The following is a 15,660-nucleotide window of genomic DNA, read 5'->3' as shown; positions in this document are numbered from 1 at the left end:
ACGTGATCCACAACTCGTTTTGGAAAGGTAAATTTCAGAATAAAATACAGGATTCTTTTGGAGCAGTTATTCAAGATCAGCGTAGTAAGACACTCGTAACGTGAACGTATAGTTTTGTCCCATTCTGACTAATAAAAAAGTAATAAATTATGCTGGCATGGCTGGCGAAAAAAATGTCAGTTAAGTTAGGCCTACGGCTAGGCTAGGCCTTGTTTGAGTTTGCATGGACAGTCCCTAATTTTCGGAAGAATTGCTCCTTTAGTACACGTCCAGCAAATACCAACTCACGCTTTATTTAGCCGTTATAAATGGAATGCCATGGCCTAGCAGTTAAAGAGCACCGGACTCATGTTCTGGTGTTTCAGAGGCAACAATGTCACGTGGGTTCGAGCCCGCCGGCGGACACTTGTGCTTAAGCAAGGCACTTGACCATTCTTGCTTCGTTCTTTGGATGGGACGTAAAGCTGTAGGTCCCGTGTGTTGTATAATAAGGGAATAAATGTGTGCTCCGGAGGTTTTTATCACTCGTTTAATAACCCTTAGGTCGAGTTCGGGCGGTCTGTTCTTGACACGCGAACTTTGTTCTCGCGCTCGAACCACACGAACACGTCCCAAGAACATTGTACTCGGAACAAAATCGCACACCACCTATCCGCCGGGGGTTTGCACGAACACACGTAAAAAAGCGCGGGATTTCAAAACAGCGGCAGAAACTTCTCTAGCAAAATGGCCGACGGACATGACGGATTCAGCGTTGCTGAGAAGGGGTAGGATATTTTAATTGCTTTTAATTCTTTTTTCCCTCGGGTAGGTAGTCAGTTCTGAAGACAAATTTGTTTGCAAGGCAGAAGTTTGAAGCAAATTTCACCGCGGAAACATTTTGGTGGTTGATATTAGCTGTAAAGCGACTGTAAGCATGGTATTGTGTAAGGAAAGGGGTGAACCGTAAACTAGTAAAATATTCTTTCCGACTCTGTGAAATGTCATGAATGTGTAATGTTACGTTCATATAGCTCCATGGTTTAATAATGCAGATAAAACTAGGCCTAAGTCAGTAAGAAAAACTAAGTCAGTAAGCACTAACTTAACTGTGTCTGTGATCATGGTCAGATGGTGTGATTATTTTGCATACAAAATTAATGTCCCTACCTAGCAGCTGCCTGGTATTTACTATAGGCTACTAAAAAAGCCTTAGTACTCCTTAGTCTAAGGAGTAATGTTACACGTATTTATATAATTTACCTAGCTGCCTAGTTGCGATAATCGTAACCCACCATCCTCCCGACGCGACGGTCGAAGACCGGAGGGTTAAGAGAGTCGAGACAACTAGGGCTTAGTTAGTGTACAAAATTTACATAGGCCTAGTTGCAATTTTGACCATTTTTGCCAGACTAGTCACCAGATTTGCCCAATTTTTACCACTTTCCTCAAAATATTTTCTCAATGATGTTTTGAGTGTTATGAACGGAGTCATTACACATTGAAGATCGAATCTGTGTTCTTAAAATGTGTGTCATGATCTTTGAAAGTGGTAAAAATTGGGCACATCTGGTGACTAGTCTGGCAAAAATGGTCGAAATTGCTATTATGTAAATTGTGTACACTAGTTGTAACCCTCCGGTCTTCGACTGTCGGGAGGATGGTAGGTTACGATTATCGCAACTACTAGCTGCCTAGCACTTTTAGCAGCCTAGGGTGAGCTCAATATGCTCAATAACTGTTGAAACTTTTGTTTACCCTTATTGGAAATAGGTACACAACAAAGCAAGTTCCTGTCATAATCCGCTATGTTCCTGCTGGTATTGCAGAGCGTTTGAAATCTGGTAAGCATTTTGTTTGGGCTCATAAATCCCCTTATATATGTGGGGCCTATTTTAAGTTGGGGGCTATCCCAAAAACTATGTCCGAGACTATTGTTCCATACCTGTTGGTAGGTAGGGCTTTATACATTATAGGCCTAACAAGTAACATTTTTTAACAACAAATGTTTAAATTTTAATTCCATCTTGTGAATTATTATGACAATGACAATGACAATGAACGTATGAATCAGACAAAGATTTCTCATGGAAACATTTCTAAGTCCCCCAAAGCACTCACTGCACATAATTGGTTACCGTGCCAGTACAAATGCAAAAGTATAACATTACCAGTTAACGGTCAAATCTACACTGCCTAGTTTTTATTTTGTTTTTTATTTTTAACTTGGTGACTTTAAATGGGAAAGGGCTGCAAGGTTTCATTATCAGTACAGACAAGTTTCCCTTTTCCAATTATTTCCATCTCAATTTCATACAAAGAAATTATCTTAATTTGCTACACAGGTCCTGTGCATTACATGTATTTAGACCATTATTTTTATATTGAATCTTCTCATAGATGAAAGTTTTGCACAAACATTTTGTGCAACGGTACAGCGGCCTGGCAGGACTAGCCAACCGAAAACACGAGAGACACCTCCCCTAACCAACAGAACTGGACAGCCACGGTTACATGAAGCAGGGATGCCCCATCCAACCCAGTCCAGCCTTACACCAGGACAAGAGACAGAGGCAGGGCCCTCTTCAGTTGGACATGGTAAAATTTGAACTAATATGTTATTAGCATGTAGTGTAGTATTATGTAACTTCCCAGACGGGGGTCTTGAGCACAGAAAAACATGGAAATTAAACAAATTCAGGTCAAATTTACTTGCTCTTCAGCTGACAGAGTTATGCAAAATTGTAATGAGACAGGGTCCTCATTATTTCATCAGCTGAGTTTTTGGTCTTAGTATGTGTACTTTTCTTTAGTGTTGTTGTACCTGAGATCAAATCCAAGTCACAAACTATGAAGAGTAGGGCTGTTCAATTTCGAAAATTTAGTATTTGATTATTTGAAACTAGTATATTTAAATGGGTTAGACCATTATTGTTATATTATATTCTTCTCATAGATGAAAGTTTTGCACAAACATTTTGTGCAACGGTACAGCGGCCTGGCAGGACTAGCCAACCGAAAACACGAGAGACACCTCCCCTAACCAACAGAACTGGACAGCCACGGTTACATGAAGCAGGGATGCCCCATCCAACCCAGTCCAGCCTTACACCAGGACAAGAGACAGAGGCAGGGCCCTCTTCAGTTGGACATGGTAAAATTTGAACTAATAACATGTTATTAGCATGTAGTGTAGTATTATGTAACTTCCCAGACGGGGGTCTTGAGCACAGAAAAACATGGAAATTAAACAAATTCAGGTCAAATTTACTTGCTCTTCAGCTGACAGAGTTATGCAAAATTGTAATGAGACAGGGTCCTCATTATTTCATCAGCTGAGTCAGCTGAGTTTTGGTCTTAGTATGTAGTATGTGTACTTTTCTTTAGTGTTGTTGTACCTGAGATCAAAGCCAAGTCACAAACTATAAAGAGTAGGGCTGTTCAATTTCGAATAGTTTAGTATTTGATTATTCAAAACTGCGTTAGACTGAATATTCGAATATTCAAAATTCGCCAATCATATTTACACGAGCCAGTTAAAACTCCATACTGCGTCAGTTAAAATTTGAAGGCATAGCGTGTAGGTGGTTTGCGTGTGGTAATCGCTATTATGGAGCACTGGTTGCGACATTATTTTGCGTGCGCCTTTTGTTGCATAAAGATTATCACTAATACTTCACTGTTAACATTACATCACCGCGCAGTGTGTGTGTATGGCGTATATGTTCTACATGAATATGTCAACAGGCAAATCCTGAATCACAGTTGTAAAATACATGTACTACATGTATACTCATGCCTGATTTTTTCCTTTGTTCCAGATGAAAGAAAAACCTGGAGTGACAGAGATAGTACCCTGCTTGTGAGCTTGAGAGTCAAGATGGAAGATTCATTCCACGGAACCAAAGCTCATAAAGTGTTATGGAATAAAATTGCCAAAGAAATGCAAAGTAAGGGTTGTTTGGTCACAACAGACCACTGCCAAAACAAATGGAAATCAATTAAACGAGAGTATAAACAAACAGTGGATCATAATTCCCAAACAGGGGCCAATAGGAAGATCTGTAAATTTTACACTGAATTAGATGAATTATATGGCAACAACGAGAGTACCAGACCATCCATGACACTTAGCAGTTGTAGTGTGCCATCTACTACAGGTAACCTCCTTGATGAAACGGAGGAACCTGCTGAAAAAGTGGCAAAGCTGCCCATAGGGCGAAAAAGTCGTAAGCCAACAAAATTGCCCAATGTAGTAGACTGGCTTAATGAGTTTCATAAGGAACAAAGAGAGAGAGACAAACGGCGAGAAGAAATGGTGAGAGAACACAATCGACAGAAACTTGACAGATTTGACAGACTTCTCGATATTCTTGCTAAATCGAAAAAAGAGGATTGAACATTCTCGATTGATCAGTTGATCAGGCTAAAAGTTCTGTGTTGTTGGTGTTCCTTTTTTGCTAAATCGTCGCAGAGCTGGCGAATCGACCATTTTTGCGATTTCGATATTTTGTTATTTTTAGGCTTTATGAAGGTTGCTCTTTCAGGTATTTATGCCAAAATTCTTAATATTTGTCTGGATTTTGAGATTCAGAGCCCCCCTTGTGGCGAATCACTCACAAAAACAAATCCATAATTTGACATAGTGTCGAATACGAAATTTCGCTGGTAAGCAGCTTATGTAAGGTGTGCGTTCCAAGTACCAACGAATGTTATTCGTCAGTTTGTCGGATTGCGCGTGCGTGCACGCGCGATCCGACAAACTGACGCGAATAGCATACAAACAGTGTGAAGAACAACCGGATATTGCAGTTTAATGTAATTTGACAAACTGACGAATGCGTTTACGATCAAATAAAATCATATCGCACAACTTCTCTGATTAAATAAGTGACCTGGTGGATTCTTAGTTTCATATTTTATTCAGAATATATACTAACAGTTTTTTTATCGAAACATTGAGGGTAAAATACGGCGCCCGGAGAAGTGTCCAACTTCAATCGCGAATTACTCCAAACAAGGTTTTCGCTTATTCGTCGGTTTGTCAGCTCTGCGACGAAATACTCTGCAAATATAAATATAAAAATAACTAGAAATGTGTTTGTGGACAAACACTGAGCTGTTTCGACCGTTTTATTAATGACTGCCGTAAAGGAGTTTCATCCAGGTCGAATGAACATGTACAAGCGTATTCTATACAAAAAGTGTCCATCCTATGTAAAATTATAATATTTTTCATGACGTCAGGATGACGGCACACATTTTAAAAACTTTTCTGTAACTATCTACGACCTAACAAACTTTTTTGCAAACATTTTTTTTCGAATTAACCACGTTCCATTGGTGAGATATGAGTAAAAGGTCCAAAAATTGAATAATTCATATGAAATCACATGATGACGTCATCGTGACGTCACTGCAATTTTTGTCTATAACACTTCCTGGAATATCTGCATACCGAGATTGAACCCAATCGGACCTCAGGTTCTCTAGATATAGTGACTTAAACTATGCAGTTTTAGGATGATGTCAAGTGACACGTGATGACGTCATGATGCCGTCATGATTCGACCTGAATCTTCAGATGGTGGTCCAAGTGTGTGCCAGGTTTGAAGTCGATCGGACCGTATTTTATACATTTTTTGCAAAATTTGATTAAGGGAATAAATGTGTGCTCCGGAGGTTTTTATCACTCTGTTTAATACCACTTAGAGTCTGGGTGCTGATAATTACCCGAGCCGGAGGCGAGGGTAATTATCAGCACCCAGACTCTAAGTGGTATTAAACAGAGTGATAAATACCGACGGAGTACATATTTATTCCCATTCATAAATACCTTTTCGGTAAAAAAAAATCATATAATTCGTTCAAAACATCCCGATTTTGTTCAACAAATTCACTTTATGCTTTTGAATCATCCCTCCTGCAAAATAATGGAGTGTTCAGCTGGCGAGTAAGATGAAAACAACCCTTTTATGGAGATTGACGCGCGCGTATCATGTTCTATGCGATGTCGCGCAGAACGCACCTGGCGCGTTGCGTTTTGAATTTAGAACTATAAAATTCTAACTCCCTGGTAGTGTTGCGCATGTCTACGTGAGGATTGTGAACGTTCAACCAATGAAACGATAAGAGGCACTGGATTTTTAGGAGTCCACATTTTATTGTAACTGGAAAAGTGTTTAAGACCAGCTAGCCATGTCTTTATCATCCGTTTAATACCGGCCACGTGACGGGCTCTCGACCAATAGGAATGGCTAAACTGTCTGAGGTATTTATGAATAAATATTAAAATTTGAAAAATTCATAAAAAATCAGATGATGACGTCATGATGATGTCACTTCAGATTTTGAATGCTGTTATCTATACCTACCTACCCACCAAGTTTCATAACGATCGGACATACCCTTATATGTGAATCAAAAAATCACGTTTTTGATGACGTCATGATGACGTCACACATTTTACGAAATTTTGTGCATCTATCTATGACCTAACAAACCTGTTACAAAAAGAATTTCGAATTTACCACATTCCGTTCATGAGATATGAGTAAAAGGTCCAAAAATTGAATAATTTATATAAAATCACACGATGACGTCATCATGACGTCACTGCAATTTTCGTCTATAACACGTCCCGGAACACTTGCATACCAAGTTTGAACCAAATCGGACTTCCGGTTCTGTAGATATAGGGCCTTAAAGTATGCTCCTTAAGGATGACGTCACGTGACACGTGATGACGTCATGATGACGAAAAGTTTCGGCATACATCTTCAGATGTTGGTCTAAGTGTGTGCCAGGTTTGAAGTCGATCGGATTTGAAAAAAGTCCAAAAGTGCCTTGTTGAACGAAAACACGTGTTATCCTATGGGAAAAAAAGTGGAAGAAAAAAAAAAAAAAAGAGAGAAAAAAAAAAATAACAAAAACAAGAGCTGTTTCGGTGTGTACACCGAAACAGCTAATTAAACTTCATATAATAAATATGGCAGAGCTTGTATAGTTTCATCTGATTATATGTTCCCTTTCCATCTTTGAAAATTATAACATTATTCACAATATACAATTCTATCAGTACATTTGTACCTTTGCTCTTGGTCAAATGAAGTGTGTATTGTTATAAAGTAGGTTTATTGCTGTAGTCTCACAAGAAGTTGTGTTTCCTGTAAAATGTAGGTGGTAAAGTTTTTCTCCTAGTTTTTCCTCAGCTAAAGAAAACCTATAACTGCATTTTTTGATAGGTTCTGAGTTATTACTTTGGGGCAAGTAATACTGTGAATCAATCATTTGGACACAGACAAATGTTATCTGTTCATTTTTTTTGTTCTGGTTCTTTAATATGCTTGTATACTTACAAATAGGTCATTTGGCTTTGAGCCTTAAACAAGTTCATAAAATTTGGGTAACAATAAATAACAATAAACAGGCCTAATAATAAAATATATTATTTAAAAAAATGCATTCCATGTCACACAGACATCACAAAGCGCTGTACAATTAAAATTCCATAAGTTATTAAGAAATACAGATAAAAGCAGTCAAAACAAAAGACAAGTAATTAAACAATCAATAAAAAATAACAAATACTTTTAGCTGCCCTACCAAGATCACATAATAAATTAATTTGTATTAATTGTATCAGCCAAAAGTTTCCATACATTGATTTCCTACAGTAATAGTGAAAAAAATGCCCACTAATTTTTATGCTGTTGAAAAAAATTGTTTATTACAAACTGAAGTTGTACTAACCGTTTTTGGCCTTGTTGGAGTTGGTATTAATTTTCAAAAAAAAAATTAATGTACGTTTATTACAAACTGAAGTTGTATTAACTGTTTTTGGCCTTGTTAGAGTTGGTATTAACCTTCAAAATAAAACAAGAATTTGGTAAGAAATTTGCAAAATTTTCTCACATACCAGGTCTCTGTTATTTTAAGTTAGTCAACACGAGTATAATATCCAGATACAATTGACATTTTTAAGGTCACTATTTTGGATATAAAATATGACAAACGGCAACTTCCTGAAAATCAGAACAATGAAAACGTACATGTTACATATGAGTTTGCACGTAACTTCTGATTTGATGACGTTCTAGCATTTGCACACCAATGACTGGAAAGTCTAGTGTAGTGCAATTATTTGTGTAAAATAATACTTCTGCATGTTTACTGAATGACGGCGTAAAAACAAGGGAAACGCATCATTTTCCAAATTTACACTTTTTCTCAAGCGTTCAAGCTCCACTTTGGTAAATGTGTGGGAAATTCACCTCCATTTTAAATGTTTTTTCATATATCGTTGCACTTCAGTAATCATGGACATAAAGGTTATCTGATGTGTCTGTGAATCAACTATGTTGCCTAAAATTAGGCTTAACAGATCGGAAAATATGAAGTGATGTCTCATTCAGTTTGATAGTTATAGCTAAAATTGTTTCTTTTAATTTTGACAATGTAATTTGACATTTGATAATGTCACAGTGATGTCACAAAAATATGCACACCAAACTTTGGGTTTCTACCAGATTTAAAGTTTACACCATGACCGGTTTAAAGACATTTGCTTATTTGAATACAAACTTTTCAGTAGTTTAAATTCATTTAACTTTGAGTTTAACCATGGAAGTATATGTAAGGGTCAGACAACAATATTTAGCCCCCACTCAAGATCTGTCAGATCCGATATAAGGAGTATCATACCATGTTCCCTCAAATACAGTTATAAGAAATCGGTCATTGTTTGAGTTAAACTTTTTTGTAACTTGATGACTGATGGTGTCATCATGACATCACACTTGCATGCACAAGTTACTGGGTATAAAGGTTGATGATAATGCCAGTTTTCAAGTTGATATATTTTACCCTCTTGAAAAGACTTACAGATTTGTGTGTGGAAAAAAACACTAAAAAGAAGAAACCAATACAGTTGAAGACTGATAAGAAGAGCACTGTTAATACAACGTCATGCTTATAACAAGGAAAATTTTAGGTCCCAAGTCTGTGGTTTTTCTTTGTTTTCAATACTGTTAATACAAGATATCTGTTATAACAAGGAATTTTGTAAAGTCTGAAGGACCCTGTTATATCAGTGTTTCACTGTATATTGGAAAATTTGGGGAGTTTTATTATCCATTTCCAAACTTTACACTGCTGATGAATCTGAGTCTGTCCCGTAGAGCTATATTAGATTACTAGAGCGCTAACTCGATGTACAAAGTGATGCCTGCTGATCGCATCCATGTTTGTGCACAAACCTATGGGAAAACTCGAAATTTTGTACAGCTTTTGTATGGCTATGTGCATATCTGCGTTTTTATTCTATACTGGTGCGTTATCAAAGCCCAAAACAGAAACACAAAATCACTAAGTGAGCGTTTCATTTTGTTCTGCGCAAACAACGCAAACACATGCACGGATCAGCTCCAGATAATTATGCTGTGACGCTTTTTAACTATCATGACGCGCCGCGCGTATGTTGTACTTGCGCGTTGCATTTAGAGTACACTTCCAAAATTCACTCCATTTAATTTCATTGTTCTACAAACACGCACATTAATTCAAAATGTCTGTGCCCAGACAACTTCAAAATATCTCCGCGCGTAAGAATGAGGAGGTCGCGCTCTAGTAATTTAATATAGCTCTATGGTCTGTCCACACTAAATGATACAACTGCACAACATAAAAAATAGCTCTCATTTAAACTTTGTTAACAGTCAAGAAATAAGCTTCAATGATTCTAGTAGTAGTCGTACAATAGTAGAAATATAGTGTACATAATAAAGGATTTGGTTGTTAGTTGTTGAAATAATGAGAAATTTGATACAAATGTCCAGTTTATTTTTCGGGGGTCCTTTTTCAAGTTATGTAAAATAGGCATTATCATGCGGAAAAAAAACAATTCATGGGTACTGAAAATGTTACAGATGAGAAATAAGTTGAAATATAAAGCTCCTCATTTTAGTCTGGAAAAAATGAATGTGGGTGTACATGTACAGTGTCCTAACTATTCTCTTTGTTAAAAATGTCTCCATCAATTAGCAAAACAATTAATTTGAAATTTTCTTGTCTGTCCTGGTAACAAACGTTATTTTCAAGGCATCCGTTTTCCAAATACTTCCTTAAGAAAGAGGATTGTTTCTTTGAAAGTTCTCTAAATGGGCAATTCCACGGTAACGGAATTACAATTCAGAGAAATTTTGGCTCTAATTTAATGGATTTTGTTATCTATAGTGTCAACTAGGCCCTATGCTTTGAGATAATTGATTCAGACTGTACTTCTTACATAATTCGTACTTCACAAATTTTCCGAAAAATGTCGTTTCTCATACGGAATTGCCCAACTACATGTACTAACAGTGTGGGCACTTAATTATACTGGAACAAATATTATCGGACTTGGTTCATACTGCTTTGAATAATGGTGAGTCGAAAAAAAGTGTTTGTCCATGTGACAAACATTATGCCTTCACAATTAACCTTCCATAGCTCCTTAAATATTGCTTAAATTTTCTTAACCTTTCTGGTGTAAGAAGCATAAAAATAAGAAGGGCAAAATATTGCAGTTGGAAATTCAAACTCGGTGTCACAAAAATGTATCATTTAGTGTGGACAAAGACAGATCATAGAGCTTTATTAAATTACTAGAGCGCGAACTCCTCATTCTTATGCACATAGCCATACAAAAGCTGTACAAAATTTCGAGTTTTCCCATAGGTTTGTGTACAAACATGGATGCGCTCAGCAGGCATCACTTTGTACGTCGAGTTAGCGCTCTAGTAATCTAATATAGCTCTACGGGACAGACCCATCTAAGGAGAAAACTCCAAACTCACTAACACTGGGCAACCAAAGCATTCCTCCTGACATGTCCACCTGTTGCATCTGCAAAGATATTCTCAAGTTCCATGTCATCTTGGTCGTCGAAGTTGATGAAACTGCTCACATCGTCATCAGACAGCACGCACAAGTTGTGCATTACACATGTAGCCATTATAAATTGGCATATCTGACTTATGTCATGGAACATGAGCTCTCGCAATCTTCGGAACCTGCCTTTTAGGTGGCCTATGGCTCTTTCCACAACTTGGCGTTTGCCAGACAACATCCTGTTAAATCTGCGTTGCTGCTGCGACAGGTGTCCGTTGTCTTTGAAGGGAGTTACCAGCCAGCTTCTGAGCGGGTAGGCAGTATCACCTATGAGATACTGATGCTCTGCCAATTTATGTCCATCTTCAACGTCATGGTACAGTGGAGAGTTGCGGAAAACCCGTGCATCGTGCACTGATCCCGGCCATCCTACATATGCATCCGTTATTAGCATCATGTCATCAACTACAAGCTGCAGACAAATAGAGAAAATATCATAACACAAAGGGTTAAATAATATAGCATATCATTTTCAATTTTACGGGGGAATTTTCTGAATACAGCTTTCTGAACCCATGACTGAGCACAATAAGCACAATCAGCACAGATATCAAGCAACAAGCACAGATGCGTTGGGTAATTATTGATTCAAAATGACAGAGCTACCAGTTGGATCTCCTTTAAGACACCAGAAATGCACAATCTTCATTTGAAATCTTTTCTTTTCATTTGTTGCCTTTTTAATGTAGTTTGTGTCAGTATTTGCCTCAGTTGTTGATCGCATCGCGCAATTTAAGTTTTCGCGCGCAAACTTGAACAAAATTAATCACCGCGCACAATTTTTGAAATTTGTGCGCGCAAATTTATAAACTACGTGTCTTTCAAAATTGCGCTCAACACCACGACTGTTTGTGGGCCCACTTATGATAATTTATGCTGGGTTAGGTCTAGTGTCATCGGAACTTATGAATTACGCACATAACCGCGTACAGTTGCAAGTCAGGTTCACGGACTTTACCTTCCCTTGAAAAAAAAATCCTCCAAGCCGCTAAAACCCCAATGGGGATCGAACTCGCACCATTGGAATTGTAATCCCATGTAGTATCCTACAGCGGTGATTCGACAACAGTGGTAATTTTAAACTATGCATGTATAACGCCTTTCAGCAAAAATCATATGCGTGCGGGTATGCATAATTCATCATAAGCTCCAATGACGCTATATAACCCAGCATAAATTATCATAAGTGGGCCCACAAATGGTCGTGATCCTGGCACTACGTCATTTATCTTTTGGAAAAACAGTTGTATTTATTTTCTGCCAAAAGAGATAAGTATCAACATGTGCATTGTATTTCAAAATACAGAAACAGTAGTCAACTAATTAAAGCGACCAGAGCAGTATTAATTTAAACATGACTAACCTGAAGCTGGACGGATGGATAGGATTTTCGATTTATATAATCAGGTTGACCATTCAGAATGTTGATAATTCTGATGTGGGTCCCATCGATCACACCAACGATGCCACGAAGGCAGCTTTCCCCAGCAAACCCTTCAGCAATATGAGCTTGTCTTGTTTGGTCAGGCCATCTTATCACACTATGCCGTCTAGTGGATATAGTTGCTGCAACTTTGTGAATGCATGAGTGAACGGTTGACTTGGACAACCCAAACATATGGCTTACACCTCTCATGCTACTTTGGTTACAGGCATACCACAGGAAGGTCAGACATTGCTTGTCAGGCAGAAGTGGAGTATTTCCTCCGCAATAATCACGGTAAAGTTCAGGTCCCACTTCACCAAGCAATCTTTCAAATGTGACACGACTTATTCTAAAATGATATTTAAAGTCCCAGGAGGTGTACTGTGGCACGACTGTTTCAACGAATCCCTCAATTCTTGGTACTTTCTCTCTCTTCTGGTTTACGAATGCCAGGATATATGAAGGAAAATCGTTATCTCCATCAAGTGCTTCGTCATCATCAAATTCAAACATTAAATCATGTAGAACGATAGCTAATTCTGCCATTCTGACAGTGACTGACACCGCCTCAAACTCAAACACACCTCGCGGAACATGTTTATAAACAAACGGCAGCCATCTTTAAATACCATCATGAGAGATTTGTTGTTGCCATGATGGCGCTCTTCATTGTTCGGGTCGTTCGGGCGGGTAGTCCGGGAACAAAACTCCGCTGTTCACGAACAGCCGAGAACGCGGTCGCCCGAACTCGACCGTAGAGTCTGGGTGCTGATAATTGCCGGAGGCGAGGGTAATTATCAGCACCCAGACTCTAAGCGGTATTAAACGAGTGATAAATACCGACCGAGCACATATTTATTCCCATTCATAAATACCTTATCCGTAAAAAAATTTCAAATAATTCGTTCAAAAAATCACGATTTTGTTCAACAAGTTCACTTCATGCTTTTTGAAACATCCCTCTAGCAAAATAATGGAGTGTTCAGCTGGCGAGTAAGATGTAAACAACCCTTTTATGGAGATTGACGCGCGCGTAACATGTTCTGCGCGATGTCACGCAGAACGCACCTGGGGCGTTGCGTTTTGAATTTAGAACTATAAAATTCTGACTCGCTTGTAGTGTTGCGCATGCCTACGTGAGGATTGTGAACGTTCAACCAATGAAACGGTAAGAGGCACTGGATTTTTAGGAGTCCACATTTTATTGTGACACTGGAAAAGTGTTTAAGACCAGCTAGCCATGTCTTTATCATCCTGTGACAAAAATCAGCTTTTCCTTTAAATAATCTTTCCGTACTAGAGAATAGTCTGGTTTCCTTAACATGAATCTCGGACTACAGAATGGAGATGAAACTTGTTGATTTTAGGTCATTTTCAGCCCTCAAATCCAACTTTATTCACCTACTAGACTTACCAAATATTCGTAGTATTTATAGAATAATTCCACAATGATGTGAAGAAGCCATTAACTTTGCGTTACACTGTTGTTTCTTCCAGGTACTTACATGTATGCAAGTTTTATAACGTTCAAGGCATTTGACGTATGTGCACAGTGTTATTGAATGCACCCATTGTTTGTGTGTTATTGACTTTTGTACACAGGTTAATGATGTACTTAACTAATGCAGAGATTTCATCATCAGGGTTGGTGACTCGTTTTGCATACGCGATACGCGCTACGCGCACTTTTAGCCTATTGGAACGCGCGCGCTCACTGCGACCCAGATTCAGCCCTGCCAAAAGTGCATAAAAGGCGAGCTGGAACAGCAATCGAGCGCTCTGTTCGCTCCAGAACAAGCCCTCTGGGAAGAACCAAGCGGATGTCAGGATTCGGAAGAAGAAGAGGAATAAGAACAAGGAACAAGCAAGAGGGAACAAGCAAGAAGATGAAGAAACAAGAGGAATTGAAGAAGTAGCCTGAGGAAGAAGAGACGAAGCACGAAGAAGAATAATACCGATGTCCACACTGAAAAGGAAGCAACGGCCAACGACAGCCCATGCATTATATACGCCGTGTACTCTGTGTACCCGCGCACAAAGCATGCTTAATTAGACTTGCTATCAGTCCAATTTGCGCACTGTGTTTAAGCGGCAGCAATTAGAATGTGCGTATGCAAACTAAAGTGACCCAATCTGATGAAGTGTTTAATTATTATTATTTGATGGTGATTGATTAAAACAAACAAGAAGTTTGATTGTGAATTATAGCCACTTGTCTCTGCTGCCTGACTGATTTATGTCAGTTATTGTCTTTTTAAGTGATCTGCCTCAGAATAAAGGTTTAGGGCAAGACTTTAGGCCAGACTTTTAGGCAAGACTTTAGGGTCAGACTTTATAGGGAAAGACTTAAGAGCCAGACTTTAGGCCTATAGGACAGACTCAAATTATATTGCCTCCTCCACCCCAGCCTTCCCTTTTCTATTGCGTTTGCGCGCCAAGTTATAGTCCAACCCCTCCCCTTACCCTTCCCCTATCCATAAAGTCATCGAGGCCTTGAAGAAAGCTACGCTACCAGACGAACTCCACTTGGGTCAGGTTGACGTCCTGAGATTGTGACGGCGCCCTCAACGCTGGTCCCGGTCAAGCACTAGCTCAGCCATACATCACCGATTTCTCCTGGTTATTAATCCCGGCGGGTTTTTAGGGATTCGTTGTACCCCTGGGTATATCGAGCCCCGGATTCCCGTTACAATCCGTTTAATACCGGCCACGTGATGGGCTCTCGACCAATAGGAATAGTTAAACTGTCTAAGGTATTTATGAATACTTGTTCGCTACATGTAAGTAAGAGAAGGGGTTCGCCTCGGTGTCCTGGCATGGCAGTGGCCGCAGCAACTTATAATGAACCAATAAAAGGTGCTACATAATGGGTCTCATATTACTCATGTACTTCATTCATCTAATAATAGACATAACTGCCAGCGCCTTGAATACTTATACTCCGTTGCGATAATGCCTGAATAGGTTTCTGCAACGTAACCATACAGATACAGATAAAAGTGCCTTTCTGTTATCCTACGGTTTTCATAGAGATTGATGACGTGCACACTGGTGCATGCCATGAGCAGCAGTGATGCAAGACACAGAGTCAGAGGAATGCAGCATATGATGCAATTGATGGCAGTACAGATAGCAGGTTGATCTCCAATGGGCAGCAGATATGGAAAGAATGTTGCAACCTGACGCCACTTCAGCGGTACAAAATCTATGGTGAGTCAAAAAAATTGAAGTATTTCCTAATATTAAAATTGCAAATGTTTCTTAGTCCTAGATTCATGTCCTAGCATAATTTTTGCAATGACTGTCCTTCATTGAGATGATGTATG

General features: G+C 38.8%; 2 protein-coding genes across 4 annotated transcripts; one reads left to right on the top strand and one right to left on the bottom strand.

Annotated features, from left to right (window-relative positions):
* The first annotated feature begins 544 nt into the window (after positions 1 to 544).
* LOC119738459 lies at positions 545 to 4,560 on the top strand. Of its 3 annotated transcripts, XM_038213361.1 has the most exons (5): positions 545 to 767; positions 1,753 to 1,823; positions 2,380 to 2,577; positions 2,936 to 3,133; positions 3,801 to 4,559. In XM_038213361.1, the coding sequence occupies exons 1-5, from the start codon at positions 727 to 729 to the stop codon at positions 4,376 to 4,378; spliced, it is 1,086 nt and encodes a 361-aa protein (XP_038069289.1). In that variant the 5' UTR covers positions 545 to 726; the 3' UTR covers positions 4,379 to 4,559. The 3 variants fall into 3 exon arrangements, with proteins under 3 accessions (XP_038069289.1, XP_038069305.1, XP_038069298.1); XM_038213377.1 differs by lacking the exon at positions 2,936 to 3,133 and having other exon boundaries at positions 3,801 to 4,560; XM_038213370.1 differs by lacking the exon at positions 1,753 to 1,823.
* A 2,726-nt stretch (positions 4,561 to 7,286) lies between these two features.
* On the bottom strand, positions 7,287 to 13,076 carry LOC119738450 (putative nuclease HARBI1). The gene is made up of 2 exons (XM_038213350.1): positions 12,272 to 13,076; positions 7,287 to 11,320 (listed from the first exon to the last, which is right to left on the bottom strand). Exons 1-2 carry the CDS (start codon positions 12,878 to 12,880, stop codon positions 10,814 to 10,816), a joined length of 1,116 nt encoding a protein of 371 aa, XP_038069278.1. The 5' UTR covers positions 12,881 to 13,076; the 3' UTR covers positions 7,287 to 10,813.
* Positions 13,077 to 15,660: the final 2,584 nt, after the last annotated feature.

Source organism: Patiria miniata, unplaced genomic scaffold (assembly GCF_015706575.1).
Source record: "Patiria miniata isolate m_02_andy unplaced genomic scaffold, ASM1570657v1 HiC_scaffold_10, whole genome shotgun sequence".
NCBI classification, from domain to species: domain Eukaryota; kingdom Metazoa; phylum Echinodermata; class Asteroidea; order Valvatida; family Asterinidae; genus Patiria; species Patiria miniata.
This window is presented reverse-complemented; position numbering and strand designations above follow the sequence as displayed.